At 36.0% G+C, this 15,734-nt stretch overlaps 1 protein-coding gene across 1 annotated transcript in view; it reads right to left on the minus strand.

Annotated features, from left to right (window-relative positions):
* Window positions 1-15,734, minus strand: part of LOC127520214 (uncharacterized) — a 253,678-nt gene that overhangs the window by 196,253 nt on the left and 41,691 nt on the right. The window contains exon 7 of the mRNA XM_051908157.1: window positions 10,153-10,179. Coding sequence (XP_051764117.1) covers window positions 10,153-10,179 — 27 coding nt within the window. The remainder of the gene's footprint in view (window positions 1-10,152; window positions 10,180-15,734) is intronic.

Below are 15,734 nucleotides of genomic sequence, written 5' to 3' on the forward strand. Positions count from 1 at the left end.
TAGGAGCTCCACCCTTACAGTTCCTTAAAAGGAATATGCAGGGGAATACTAGAGGGGAGTGACTGGTGGTTAGCTGTTTTGCTCAAGGGCACCTCAGTTGTGGGTAATGAGTGAAAGAGACCGCTGTTCATTCACTCCCCCACCTACAGTATATAGTCTACATATTTTCATTGCTTTAGGAAAGTAAGGTTTTCATAGCACAAACTCATTATACGCTGAGACGTCTGGAACACAAAGGCAGATTTGTCCACCTTTTGACCACATGTCTTAGTGTGCACCATGTTGAAAAGCTAAAATAAACCGTTTTTCACCACAATTTCAAACACTTCAGAAAGCCTCGGTTTCCACTGACTACTAGCAACAGAAACACTGAAGCTGTTATGATTCTGCTGCTGTTGGTCTGTTTATAGAGTCCAGAATCTGTGGTTCTGATTTTCGTGATGTGGTGGTTGTGCTTTTTTTTTTTTAGATTTTTCCCTCTTAGGTGAAGGGAACCAAGGCTATAGGTTTGATGAATCTGCAGGAATGGAGAGAACATGGTGATTTTTATTTTCTTGATTCAAAATATTACAAACATTTAGAAGTTGTCTTATGATATGTGTTATGTGTTATGTTATAAACAAGAGTAATCAATGGGACCAAAGGTTAGATGGCATTATTTTCCAATAAATGTAATTTTTTTTTTTGGTAGCTTGATAAATGTATCAATTTCAAAAACAAAACAGCAAAAAACTTTTACAAGCTAAACTTGTGAATGGGAGTATTAAATATTATCATCGTTTCTATTTTTTTTCTCCCGCTGTCAAACACAGTTTTCATGTTTATTTCTCTGCAGATTAAAGAGTCTTAAAAACTCTTTATAGTAACAGCCCATCAACTCTTCACCTAACAAAACACAAATTCACCAAAAGCCCCTTCTCAAAACCCCAAAACCCACAGCAGGTTTCAGTTTGAAAAAAAAAAAAAAAGGCAGGCAGTTTGTACTTTGCATGCACTTTTCAACCTACATACTTGAGAACTGAATAAATATAAACAACAATTTTAATATCACACAAGAGTTACTCTCCATTTTACCATGAAATGTAGTTAATCCAATATTCAGACAATATTCTTCTATATTTACATATGCAACACAGTGAGGCAACTAGCTTTTAAAAAATATCAATGTTAATTTTTAAAAATGAAGAATGTTTTCCACCATCAAAAGTTAAATTCTAACTAAGAGGCAGAATGTTTTTATATTATATTTGTAACTATACATCACACACACATGTGTGAAGGGAGGATTCAGACAGGCTGTCTTATTAGATCGGACGTTTCACTAAACAACATAAGAAAATGTTTCACATGCTTGTTTTGTTCTGTTTGTGCTGCTGGCATCTGAACGGTAAGTTATAAACATAATTGTGTCATTTATTCACATTTCTGATTATTTTAATCTATTGTGTTCAAATCTGTATTGCTATTTTAGAAATTCAGAGATGCAAATCGTACCCAAACAAATTTCTAAAAATAATCATTTTAAATACTTCTGCAGTAATCATAAACAACAGCAAATTTTATAGAAATTCAATAATAAAAATAGACTAGTATAATTTTACAACACATTACAGATCAAATTATTGATTCACTGACATCTGTTCATATATGTGACTCTTCATTTTGTTACGTGCCTCTGCTGCTGCTCTTCAATTTTATAAGCCATCAAAAGCTTTAATCAGTATAAAATGTGTTCTCCAGGTGTGTTTGGTGATTCAGTGTCAGTGATGGAGGGAGATTCTGTCACTTTATACACTGATCTTACTGAAATACATGAAGATGACGACATACTGTGGAAATATGGAGCTGAAAACTCTTCTCCACATATGATGGTACTGATGGGAGATTCAGAGACAGACTGAAGCTGGACGATCAAACTGGATCTCTGACCATCACAAACACCAGAACTGAACATACTGGAGTTTATGAAGTAAAGATAAGTGGACTGAAACTGACATCAAAAACATTCAGTGTTTCTGTCTATGGTGAAAGCCTTTTCTTCTCTGAATATTATGTTGTGTTGCTCTCAAATAATTGCTCTTGTTCTTACTTAAGCTTTACTGTTCATTCAGGTGAAAGCTTCAGGTTAATCAATAAAACTATAGGCTTTCATTCTTTTGGCAAGGCTTCATAATTAGATTTTTTACTATTTTTACAAAATGGCACCATTTTTTCAGGTTTGGCTTCTAATACTCGCTTTTTCCTGTTTTCTGCATCTGCTGCATTATAAGGCAAGTCAATACATTTTGCAAATATAAGTGTGTTGGACAGGTGGTATGGATTCAGAGTATGGTTTGTGTGTACTGTGTGTGTGTGTGTGTGTGTGTGTGTGTAATGTTTGAGAGAGAGAATTTATACTGTACTGCAAATCACAAATCCCACATCTGTGTACCAGCAGAGTACCGTCTTTATTAAAGGGATAGTTCACCCAAAAATAAAAAATTCTGTCATCATTTACTCACCCCCAAGTTGTTCCAAATCTGTATAAATTTCTTTGTTCTGTTGAACACAAAGGAAGATATTTTGAAGAAAGTTTGTAACCAGGCTGCGTTGGGGCACCACTGACTTCAATAGTAGGAAAAAAAAAATACTATGGAAGTCAATGGTGCCCCAGAGCTGTTCAGTTTCCCACATTCTTCAAAATATCTTCCTTTGTGTTCAACAGAACAAAGAAATTTATACAGATTTGGAACAACCTGAGGGTGAGTAAATGATGACAGAATTTTATTTTTGGGTGAACGATCCCTTTAATCTTGATTTCGCACAACTTGTGTGTTTTTATGGGCAAGTCAGAATGAACTGTGGCGATAAAGAGACTCACACAAATGTGCCAAGGTCAGAATTTTCATTAAATTTCATATCATATACCCCCAGAACACTGGGAATATACGACATTTGACCGATGTAACAGAATGAAAGGCATATGATATGGCATTAGAACAACAGTGAGTAAATAATAACTTTAATTTTAGGGTGAATTATCCATTTAGAATAGAATAGAATAGAAACATATTGTCATTATAAAAATATAATGAAATTTGTTTAGTAGCTCTCAGAGACCAGCAGCCTCGGAAAAACAAAAAGTAGAATCCACATAGTATAAATAACTACAAAATAATATCACAGTATGCAAAGTAATATATATACAGTGGGATTAAATAATGCAAACAACACAGTGCAAACAAGTTTAACCAAGTATCAGTACATCAGCAGCAACGCATAAGTGTGTAACGGTTCAGTTCCATTCTGCCACAGCTATGTGTGTGTGTGTCTATGTATGGGAAACAGGTGTGATACATGCTACAGCTCTACGGAAAAAAAACTATTCGTCAGCCTGTTTGTGCGTGTTCTAATTGCTCTGTATCTTTTCCCTGATGGAAGTGGTTCAAACTGTCTATGACCAGGGTGAGTTGAATCCTTGATGATGTTGCTAGCCCTCTTATGCAGACGGCTAGCATAAACTGTGTCCAGACTGGGAAGCTGGATTCCCACAATCCTTTGTGCAGTCTTGACTATCCGGGCCAAATCTCTTCAAGTCTGTGTAGTGCAGCTGGTAAACCACACTGTCACACAGTGGCAAAGAATGCTTTCTATTGTACTCCTGTAGAAATTTACCAAAAGCTGAGAAGGTACTTTGGCTTTCTTGAATTTTCTCAGGAAGAAAAGCCTCTGCTGAGCTTTCTTTATTACATACCAGATGTTACGACCCTTCCTTAGCTGTAATTTATCTATAGGGAAGAAGGGGAACATTAGGCCAGTCGAGACCGCTGTCACTTTAAAACACCGGGAAGTGAAATGAGAGATAAACGGAGACGGCAGAGCGAAATACAAGTGAACTTGTAATTTATTATAAATTATACATAAAGTATTAAAGTTGAAATTATTTACAGAGAAAGAGAAAAAAAAAAGGAGGTAAACAATTTCTACAGAGCAAAACAAAACACCAGCTAACTTACAATATTTAAGAACTGAGGAGAAACAAAGGGAAACTAGACCGTGCCAAATGAAAGAAAGCAATAAAACAAAAAGTAATCTTTCTAATCCATTTATAAACTAAACCTAACTAATACAAAAGAAATAAAGAAAGAAAAATCTTCAACGCCCGAGACGTCGTATCTTTTCAAACTAGCAAGCCCAAAAATACAACGGGTGGCACAGATCCCTAACCTAATGTGTCTAAACAAAAATCAAACTGAGTGTGTGCACCATGTATGTCACGTGACATGCTTACCTAACCCTTCTCCTCCATTCAGTTCAACACGTTTTTTTGTAAAGAACCTTGTAAAGCTTTCAAACGTTCACAAATGGGGAAACATAGGGGAATTCAGAAAATAAACGTTCACATGGTAAACAAAGCACACTAACAAAATTAACTCTAGAAGGAAAAAACAACCAAAAGGTAAATAAAAAAAAAAAAAAAAATGCGAAGAACAAAGAGTTCAAGTCTGTGCACTGGCGTTTCCCTTATATAGCCTCCCTCCCCTGTCGCACAGCGTACCGATTGGAGCACATCCTGACGTCATCACATTCAATCCGTTTTGTCCCGGATGATTGGCAGCCAAGACAACCAATCAGCTTGCATCTGCACAAGTGAAAGAGAGCGACAGAAAGGGGAAAAAAACAGGGGAGAGAAAAAAACAAAAAAACACCCTATGCCACAACTAAACCACCCCCCGGTCTGTGAATGCCACTACATAAGGGCGTAACACCGGGTGTTAACAGTCTATGTTAGATCATTTGTGATAAACAGGCCCAGAAATTTGATGTTGGTAACTTTTCCAACTTCCTCTCCATAGAGAGGGGAAGGTGTCGTTTTCCTGGTTTTCCTGTAGTCGATTTTCTTTGTTTTGGTGGTGTTCAAAACCAGGTCACTATCCGAACACCACTCGACTAGATGTTGAACCTCTTCTCTATTTCTAATCAACATGATGACCGTTTATGACTGTGATCAGATGGTTAGCTTTAGATAAAGTTCAAAAGATTAATCTTTTGATATTTATACCTTTCTACAATGATCATCAGTTGATATTGATTGAACTTATAAATGGCTCCATCTGGTGTGTTTGTGAAGAACAGCAGCTCAAACAACTTCATCACTGTGAGATCAACAGAAAACAGACAGTATTATACTGCTGGTGGTCTGACTGTATATGAGACCAGTCTGCTACTAACACTATATATACATGGTTTAAGGCTAGAGTTATGGTTTACACTTTGATTTACATTTGTATGTTTTACAATTCAAAATTTCATATTAAATTCAATGTGTGAAATTTACTAGCATTTTTGAGTGAAAAAATGCAGCATTAATATGCATCACTTGTCTCAAGATGCACACCTGTAATTTTTTTTCTAGTGTACAATTATAAATGCTACTTAAATATCCTATTTGAACTAAAGCCTAATCCTGGCTTAGGCTAAGCCTTAAAGTGCGCTGGTTTCTTTCCGCGTTCTGAGCTGGTGTGCGAGTTTCATCAACAATAAACGCAAGCTCATCAGCTGCATCCAGTGCATTTACATTAAATGTGATTAATAGTGAACATAGGCATAATTTATGGGTGGGACATATGGGACATGTCCCCACCAATTTTTTTACCAGGGTTAATAGCGAATACAAATATCTAGTTGACTAGCAGAGCATTAATTCCATTGGTTTGTTAAATAATAGGCGATCTTGTTTTTGAAATCATGCTGTGTGCTCTTTGCGCTGATATCAGTGGCACGGCGGCTCATGCACACACAGACAAGCACTTCAATCTATCTGTTAACGCCATTGCGGAGGCTCTAATCGCTCCGCTGATATCACAATGCACACAAACATGTCCCTGCTCTTGATATGCAACCACTGACGAACATATTCTGTTTTGATGAGGACAAAAAAACTATACGAGGGCGGATTATAACCTTGAACCTCTGACATGCTTATCAAAAGTTCTACCACTAGACCATTAAAGCATGCAAGCAAGTATTGTGGAACTATATGTTTAATCATGTTAAAAATCTGGGCACTAACTGTATATTATTAGTAGATGTAAGGATGAAACTACATTTTGTTTTGTGTCTCTCCTGCTGTCCTCAGTTTTATAAACCATCAGAAGCTTTAATCAGTTTAAAATCTGTTTGTGATTCAGTGTCAGTGATGGAGGGAGATTCTGTCACTTTATACACTGATCTTACTGAAGATGAAGACATACTGTGGGGATTTGGAACTGAAAACTCTCTCATAGCAAAAATTAAGAAAAAGAAGCAAATCTTTTCCACATACAGGGATGTTCCTGATAAGAGATTCAGAGACAGACTGAAGACCAAACACCAGAGCTAAACATGCTGGAGTTTATCAACTAGAGATAACTGGAGCGAAAAAATCATCAAAAACATCCAGTGTTACTGTATATTGTGTGTAGAGACATAATTTGTGCAAAAATTATTTTAAGATTTTAGTGTGAGAGATGACAACACCTTTACAGCTAGTGGTGTTTTCCATCATATTAGGACTCAAATAATAGCATTTCATGTTTTAATCTAAAGTATTGCATTTGTTTTTAAATTTACGGTTTGTATCTCCCAGGATTATGTGAACGATATCGATGTCTTTGATTTTGCATTCATTTAATGCTGTGTAATGAGTGAATCATGCAATCATAATTTCAAAAAGGTACAGACTAATTTAATAAAATGAGGGCGTGTTTATGTATGACTGTATGATATTTTTTCCTCTGAATATTATGTTGGGATGCACTCAAAAAAAAAAAAAAAAAGAATTCTTAGGGCTGCAGCACAGTCCGTAAGTTTTGCCTCTTTATATATTGTTGAGTATATTGTTACTGTATAGAAACAATCACTATAATAACCGTTGGCAGTGTTAGAATTCAATGATTCAATATTAGCTTAATTATTTCTGATAATACACCAAAATTTTAGAGACACACAGATTCCAGCCATTATAAATGAATCAAGTTTTTAATAACTTTTATCACATAAACATACAATGATTTTTCAAGTTTATTGCCTTATTTCTGAAAACAAAACTGATTATGTGGGTTTTACTTCAAGGCACATTTCCACTTGGCTGATATAAAAGGTAAGGAAGACAGAAAGACAAATGTCTAAAAATATTCTACCCAGAGTGGCAAAAGAAAAAAAACCCCACAATATTTGTCTTAAACAGCTTATAATAATAATAATAATAAAAAAATAATTAGTAAAAAGAAACCTTTGGTGCAGGCTTTTAGCATATATTAGTTTTGACACATTTGACTTCTTTTAAAACATTTACCTAACATAAACTTCATGATACACATCTATTGAGGCTATTTATATATTTATAATGAGCACCAGATGAAATATAAACCCAAAAATATGAGCATGGAAAACCATAAGTCTAACTAGAAGGCCAAACAGAGTATTTAAGTGAAGGCAATCGTCTCCATCAAACAGAGATAATATTCTGCAAGACAAACACAATCACCAAAATACAAAAACGCCACAGTTTAAAAAAGATAACAGCTGAACACTAAAAGAGACACAAGATGGGGAAAAAATACAAATGACATGACAGGTCTTTATCTCCTCAAATGTCAACAAATAAAACTAATAAGCACCTCATAAAATGTCACAGATTTGTTCACAACTTCTGGTAAAAAGACTAATGTTGCAATTTCCCTGTGAGTTATTTTTGCACATTTCAGCAGCAGATAAAAATATATCTAACAAACATATTAAGAACCACTATAAATTAATTGCATTGTTTTATCAAGTATAAACCCATTTGTGTGTTTAATTTGCTGGAACATTCCTCCATCAAGTGTTTTTCAGTTTTAACAGCAGAGTAACAACATTTAACACAGCGCGTATCACGTATGTAACAGAATACTCTCATCAAACTTGTCAAGGCAGGTTTTGTTTGGAGAGTGTTTTCTGATGAAGTTGGATGACTAGTGTTGGTGGTTAAAACAAACTTTAGTATGAGTAGTGGCACAGTATGATCACAGTATGAGAAGTGCAGACTGTCCTTCAATATAAAACTGTGTTGAGGAGTAAAGTCTGGGTCATAATGCCCGTCTTGGTGAGGTATCAGTTATACGAGGATGTAAACAGACTGAAATGTCAAAGCAGATTATAGTGCACTGATTTGACACTGTTTCTGTCTGGATCACTTCAGTACCTATAATAAACTTCTATAGACTGAAAAACATCAAGCATTTGCTTTCGCCGCTGGTAATGTGTTGCTATATTTCGTGACACTTTACTCTGTGAGTGACCTCTTCTCTCCAACATTTCCTAATTCTCTTCAGTGTCCCTTCAGTGTCATTTACATTTTATCATTTATTTTTATCATTTAGTAATTTATTTGTAATAAACACTTTAAGTGGGCTATAGAAAGTGTTATGTGTTGATTTTTTGTAAACACTCAGAACATGATTTCATTTTGTGACCTTTGTAGTCTGCATAGAAAGAATTTGTCTGCTCTACTCGTGAGCACAAGTCCACTTTTGGTGTTCTGAAAGGTAGAGACCTGCACTTCTGGGGGACCCGACGCAATAGAGTGCAGCGCGGGACAAGATTTAACGGGCGAGTGCAGGTGTGGGGCGGTAAGACACTCGAATGTGTGGGTTGTGGGAGAATAAGGCCCTGTCCCAAACAGCACACTTCATATGCATTTACAGTCTGGTGGATTTACAATGGCTGCTGCATGCATGTGTCATTTAAGTCCACAAGACTGTAGGGTGTCTCATTTGTCGTTTCAGGTTTCAAAAGGGTACTCGTGAGTGTCCCTTTGTATAATTATCCTGAGCCCACACTGGCACTAGCTTCGCAGCAGACTTCTTCCCGACAGTCAAAGCAGCGTATCGTCACGAAAGTGCGAGGAAGACCGCAAGAGTTTAGGATGCCATTTGGGACAGGGCCTAAAATGATTCTCGGGGCACGAGCATAGGCAGAGTTTCTGTGTATAACACGTTTTTGCGGCGTTGAGCAATGTAGCCAATAACAGACATATCTGTTGATTTTTTGGCCAATCAGATGTGTTTAGGTTAGAACCTACTCACTGCTCAAAACGCCAGAGTTTTTGTTCAGTGCTGAATAATTATCATGCTGGCAAATCCTCTGATTATAACAAAGTGTAGATGTTATTAAAGATTCGTAGTGCAGTCAGTGGAGCTTTTTGAGATCACAATGAAATGAGATGTCAACTTTTTAGAGATTATAAAGGGAGCACTTTGCTTATCAGCATTTATGCAATGATTTGTAGCTTGTAGCTAGGAGACATGTAACTTTAAACTACAGGCATACTTAAAAAAATCTTTTTATACTTTACATTTGTTTAAAGGAGTTTAAATGAGCATTCTTGCCTATATGCTTGTTGTGTTTCACAGAGTTTTGACATGTTTTATAGACTCAGTATTGTTTCTTAATCATTTCTTAGTCAAATCCTCACCTACTCCTCCCCCTGCCCGTTCAACGGAATCTGCTCCCTGCCAGAACCATCAACATCATTCTCCTGTAGGAAAATACAGATTCACAGAATGTTTAAATGAGGTGAATTGATACTAGAGAATTAGAATTGTGTTTTTTTCCTGTTGTTTGTGGAGTTTTTCTTTTACTTAATATTAAATGTAACACTTTGTATTAAACAGCATCAAACTGTCATCTTCTATAATACAGTCATAGAAAATTGAAGTGTTACAATTTCAATATCGCATCTAAAATTCTTGAACCATTTTATTGCTGTTTTCCAATAAGACACTTGCTCTCTGAAAGAAGTTGCATTGTTTTTATATTAATTGTTAGGGAGTTATTTGTTTTTGATTGTTATGACACTGCCTCACCTGTGAACTCTGCTTTTGTTGTTAATATTGTTAAAATAAAGGATCAAATAAAGGACAGTATACATTTGTTACATCCAACATTTTGTAATTAATCATAATTATTTAAAAATTTAAAAATGTATTCATATTGCTGTTTTTTTTTTTTAAGTATTTTTGCACAGTAAACCTATACTTACATTCTGTGCTGCTGGTGTATTGTTCTTGCTGCGGCAACGGTAAATCACACCAGCAGTTACAGCTACAACCACCAGCAGAACACCAACAACAACTATTGCTGCTATAACACCTGAAGACAGATCTGAATCTGGAACAGCTGAAGACAGACAGTCATCATTACTAGAGAGTGAATCCATCCAGTAGGCTACTTAACAATATTGACTTGTACATCTTTTTACACTGATCATCAGTTATATGATATTGGTTTAACTAATAAATGGCGCCATCTGGTGTTGTTAGCAACAGCAGCTAAAATAGCATGGCAGCACTGTGAGATCAACAGGAAACAGCAGTCAGTGCACACTGGAAAACTGACTGTACACATTTTTTCATGTCAACATTAGTCAAAGTGTTATTAACCCTCTGGTGTTGTTCGGTCATTTTGGACTGGAGAAAAAATGCTACTTCATCAGAATGGTACAAACCTCTGTGACACTTGTGGCAGTCGCTATGTGATCACAAAAATAAATCATGGGCTTGATTCAAAAAAGCTAAATGGCTGTAAGAAAATAGTTGCATTCGTGTTGTTCATGGTTTTCCATAGGAAATTGTGAATGGGAAACAGGAAAAAATACGAAAATACAAAGAATCTACAAATCAGTGTACAAATCTACAAATCAGCCATGATGCAGAAAAAGTGTGCAGCAAATGAAGGGGGGACGATCTAAAATATATCAAATAGACCCCCCCCCCACAGAATTTACAAGCCTCTTTATATAGAGCTATATTGTAATCTACATTACAGGTTTTTCTTTTTAACTCCCACCAGATGGCGCTAATCTGACTTAAAAGGCCTTGTCTCAATTTTAACATGAAAAACAGTTTTAATTGAAAAAAAAATATTCCACTGGAAATATTATTGCATAAACATTTATTATCACTATAAACCTCAAAATACTAAATAAAAACAGAAAAAAAATTATTGAGCAAACATATAACCTTTATTTTACTGAAAATGAAAAGCCCGTATCAGCCAACATATCAGAAAATATCATATCAGAACATATCAGAAATTATCAGCCCATAACCCAACATGTATTGGGTTGATTTAAAAATATTGAACTGTCTTTTATTTCTCCTCAAAGGAAATGCATTGAATGGCTAAATAGTACACTCACCAGTGACAGTAAGATTGAATCTCTTCACTGTAGTGATGCTGAAGCTGCTGTTGTTGATGATGATCTGTAGTTTATAAAGTCCTTCATCTGCGGTTCTGGTGTTTGTGATGGTCAGAGATCCAGTCAGATGATCCAGCTTCAGTCTGTCTCTGAATCTCTCATCACACTGATCATCTGTACAGATCTTACTCTGATCTCCAGTGATTTCAGCAATGAGAATGTCATTAAAATACCATATAATTGAATCATTCAGGTTTTTAGCTACAACAGGATCTAAAGTGACAGATTCTCCCTCCTTCACTGTCTTTCTCTTCATTTTATCTCGTTCAGCAGCAGAAACACCTGAAACACAAACCAACAGATGCTTTAGGATCTTTTGCTGAAAACAAACAAAAACTGTAAGAACTGTGAAGATGAATGCGACTGCACAAGCCCTTCTGAAAAGAACCATTTAAACATGCTCAATACTCAAACACATTTTACATATGATTTATTATCCTAATTTAAACAGATCATCAGAGATGGAATGATTAGATGCTGTCAACTCAATCTGAGCTCAACAGCAGCTTCTAATGAAAAATAGATAAATAAATAAATAAATACAACTCTTAAAACTATAAACTGGCCAAAACTAACACTTGCACAGCAGGTTTGTTAAGACATTATAACTGTTTGTGAATTCATATACAGTCAGGTACTGCATTCATTAATGGCTCACCACGGACAGTAACATTGAAGATCTTTTCACTGTTGCTGGTCTCGCTGATGATCTGTAGTTTATATTCTCCAGAGTCTGTGTTTGTGATGTTCATGATGGTCAGAGATCCAGTCTGATGATCCAGCTTCAGTCTGTCTCTGAATCTCTCAGTACCATTTTTACACTGAACATCTGTACAGATCTTACTCTGATCTCCATTGATTTCAGCGATGCGAATGCCATTAAAAAACCATTTAATCTTTTCTTGTTGGTTTGTTTCAACACCAGTGTGTAGAGTGACTGAATCTCCCTCCATCACAGACACTGTATCAACACCAAACACACCTGAAGAAAAAACATAAACCAAAAAATATATACAATATTGCTGTAAAAATGCTAATGCAAACAAACAGCAGAAGAACATCACTGATTTACGCCGCTGACCCGGAAGAGAGACTGTAACAAATAAATGTCTTACCATGTTCGAGCAAAAAGATCACTGAGAAGACATGAATGAAAAGCTTCATTTTCACCAGGAAAATGAGTGCAAATTCTGATCCATAAAAAAGTTCTGTTCTTCTGCTTCAATGGCGACGGAGTTGTTTCAAGTTAAAGTCAAATATGCAAAACTCCCAAGGAGCGTGAGATGAAGAAGAGAAGGGGTGTGACGCTTTCTTTCGCAGGCAGGCTTTTCGCTGTGTTCTGTTTGTACAGTGCCATTAGTGCTGATGCTTATTCATAGTGTGGATTTTATTGTAAGTCTTTTTGGGAGAAACAACCCTACACTAAATAATAACCAAATGACAGCCCGGCTTATAGACCCAGCCCAAAAAATTATGCATCATAAATTTGCAGGCTACTCTGTACAAAAATATGTTGCCTCGTAAATGTAAACTTACCTGTTGACCCAGATTCCAACACTAGTATCTGTGATGATGTTTACATAAGGAATGAGGAAGAACAGAAACACAGAGAGATAGTTCATCAACAGTCACACAACAGCTTGGGCTAAGTGATCAGTCTGTCTGTCTATCTTCATTATAAGTAATTAAACCCCCGGTTTCACAGACAAGGCTTAAGCTAGTCCTAGACTAAAATGCATGTTTGAGCTGTTTTAACTGAAAGTAACTTGTATTGACATATCTTAAGATGTCAGTGCCACTGTTTTGTCTCAAGATTCACACCAGTAATGTTTTTAGTGTACGTTTATAAATGTTACTTAAATGTCCTAATTGAACTAAGGCCTAATCATGACTTTAGGTGCGTCCCAATTCGAGTACTTGTGCACTATTCTATGATGTTTTTAAGTATAAATAGTGCAAGTAGTGCGTTCACACTGAAAATTCCAAAAAGAAAAAGTACACTTTAAATACCCGGATGATGCACTAAAATAACGGAAAAAACGAAGTGTGGAATGTTGGACACTTCATGCACTCAACTGTCGCAGCTTTAATTGGAGGGGGAGAGAGTATCAGACCTTATACAATTCACGCACTACATGGATGAGTACATAGTGCATAAGTACATAGTGTATAAGTGCATAGTGTATAGTGCGTCATTTGGGACGCACCTTTAGACTAAGCCCTGTCTGTGAAACCGGGCCTATATGCTTATATCTCAAGTTTTGTATCGCATTCATTTTTGTGTGGGATTCGAATGCAATGATTTATTACAAAACAAATAATAATGATAATAATAAATATTTAGTCCAGTGTCCAACTGTGTAAAAAGCTGCAACACAGTCAGTCAAGGTGCCCAGAGAGGATGTAAACCTTAGGCCTCAGAGGAGTCACTAGGGCTGGTTGAGAGGCTAACTTGTCCAAATGTCAAAGAAATATACCCCAGAAGAAAGCAGAGATTTTTTTTAATCCTCAGGAATCTGAGTCTTTCCATTTGTGTAACAGAGACTATGTCTGAAATCCACATACAGGAAAGGGGTGAGGGTGACTTGCCGTTCTTAAGCACAAGCCTCTTAGCCACAATCTGCTGAAAGAGGTGCACTGTGAGAAAGCAAAGATGTTCTGCATCTGGTGGAAGAGGCCTGTTGTAAGCCTTACAGTACCAGTCAACAATGCTTGACAAAAAAGTGCAAAACCAGAAAGCATGAGAAGTTGTATCCTCTGCCACCTTGCACGGTCACACATTGGTGAAACAGAGGGGAAAATTTTATGCAGTTTGGTTTCAGTTTTAATGCAAGAGTTGAACAACCATGATTTGATCAGCTGGTGTCTGCTGTTTACCGAGGCCGAGCAGCCAAACACTTCTCACCAGCCAGACAAATGTTTAGGTCAAGTGTATTACTGTTTGTTTTTTGTTTTTTTTAACTTTTAATATGTGTATGTTATCAAGAGACAGTTTGACATGCATCTCTGATTTGACTGTTTTTGAAACATTATTTCATTGTAAAGCTGTTCTTTGAGGGGGCCAACTGCAAGACAGGAAGAAGCCATTGACCTACAAACTAAACCCACACGCACTCAATAGAAATTCTCACATTCAAGATGTTCATCTACTCAACAAGTCCAACCACATTTCTGAAGAAATCACCACTGCAGGTTTCAGTTTGACTCAGATGAGCTGCCAGTGTCACACATCAATGTGAGATGGCAGACTGTTTCAGCTTTATTTGTTTGTTTCCATACATGATAATTGATAAGTGAATTATAAAGACATTTCAAAATCAGTTTTAAAATAAGCTCTAAGCATGAAATTAAGGAAGATTTTAGATTTTTGTCATCATTTACTCACCCTCATGTTGTTCCAAACCTGTATTAATTCCTACATTACAGCTGACAGTAGTCAATGACATATTACTTTTTTCCTACTATGGAAGTCAATGGCTAAAATCAACTGTCTGGTTACCAATTTTCTTTCATCTTCTTTTTTGTTCAGCAGAAGAAATAAACATATTTTAGATAAAATTTAATAAACAATAAACAGTTTAGAACAACATGAGGATTATCATTTTATGGGTCAACTATCACTTTAAGAGCCAGAACAACATTTATGTTATACATAACACAATTTCAGTGAGTGTGGGTATGTGAAGGAGGGTCAAACTCTGTGGTGGGAGGATTCACATGCAACATTAATAGGTTGAATGTTATCAGCATTATCAGATCAGACTTTTCACTGAGTCGTTGAAGAAAATGTTTCACATGCTTGTTTTGTTCAGTTCTGTTTTTTTCTGTTGGTGGCGTCTGATTGGTAAGTTATATATTATTGCCTTAATAAGAGTAGCGTTCTTCACAGATGTTAAAAATCATAGAAAATGATGAAAATTGCTATAGTAGTCTCAACTAACGAATCCTCCATTGAGATACTTTCAAATCTCCATCAGTCAAATCACCATTTGTTTATATATATATATATATAATTTTTTTTTTTTTTTCAAGAATTAGGAATGCAAACACTCTCTCCAGCCATCTCTAAAAATGATAATCATGACCAACACCAAAAGTAATATAAAACTCAAATTTAATCAAAAGACATGTTTTATGTACGTATCTAAATGAAGACTTCAAATGCAAAAGCCTCTCTGTCAAAAATGAGATAATGATATTGTGCGAATGCTCTTCACACATAGTATTCGTTCATCAAATACTTTAGCTTCAAACCCGTTAAATCCCAGCCTCGGCCCATACAGAAGAAGTGATAAAAAAATTCAGAGGGGCTTAGAGGCTTTTGCATCTGAAGTCTTCAAATGTTTACATGCATAAAAATATCAATGTGTTGAAAATATCTGGATAAATTAAGCCTTTCATGTTGTAACTGACTTTGTAGCTTAATACTTATTTCGCTCTAGAGCAGATTACTTTATAGCACTATATTAGTTCA

This window comes from Ctenopharyngodon idella, chromosome 10 (assembly GCF_019924925.1).
Source record: "Ctenopharyngodon idella isolate HZGC_01 chromosome 10, HZGC01, whole genome shotgun sequence".
Lineage (NCBI taxonomy): Eukaryota > Metazoa > Chordata > Actinopteri > Cypriniformes > Xenocyprididae > Ctenopharyngodon > Ctenopharyngodon idella.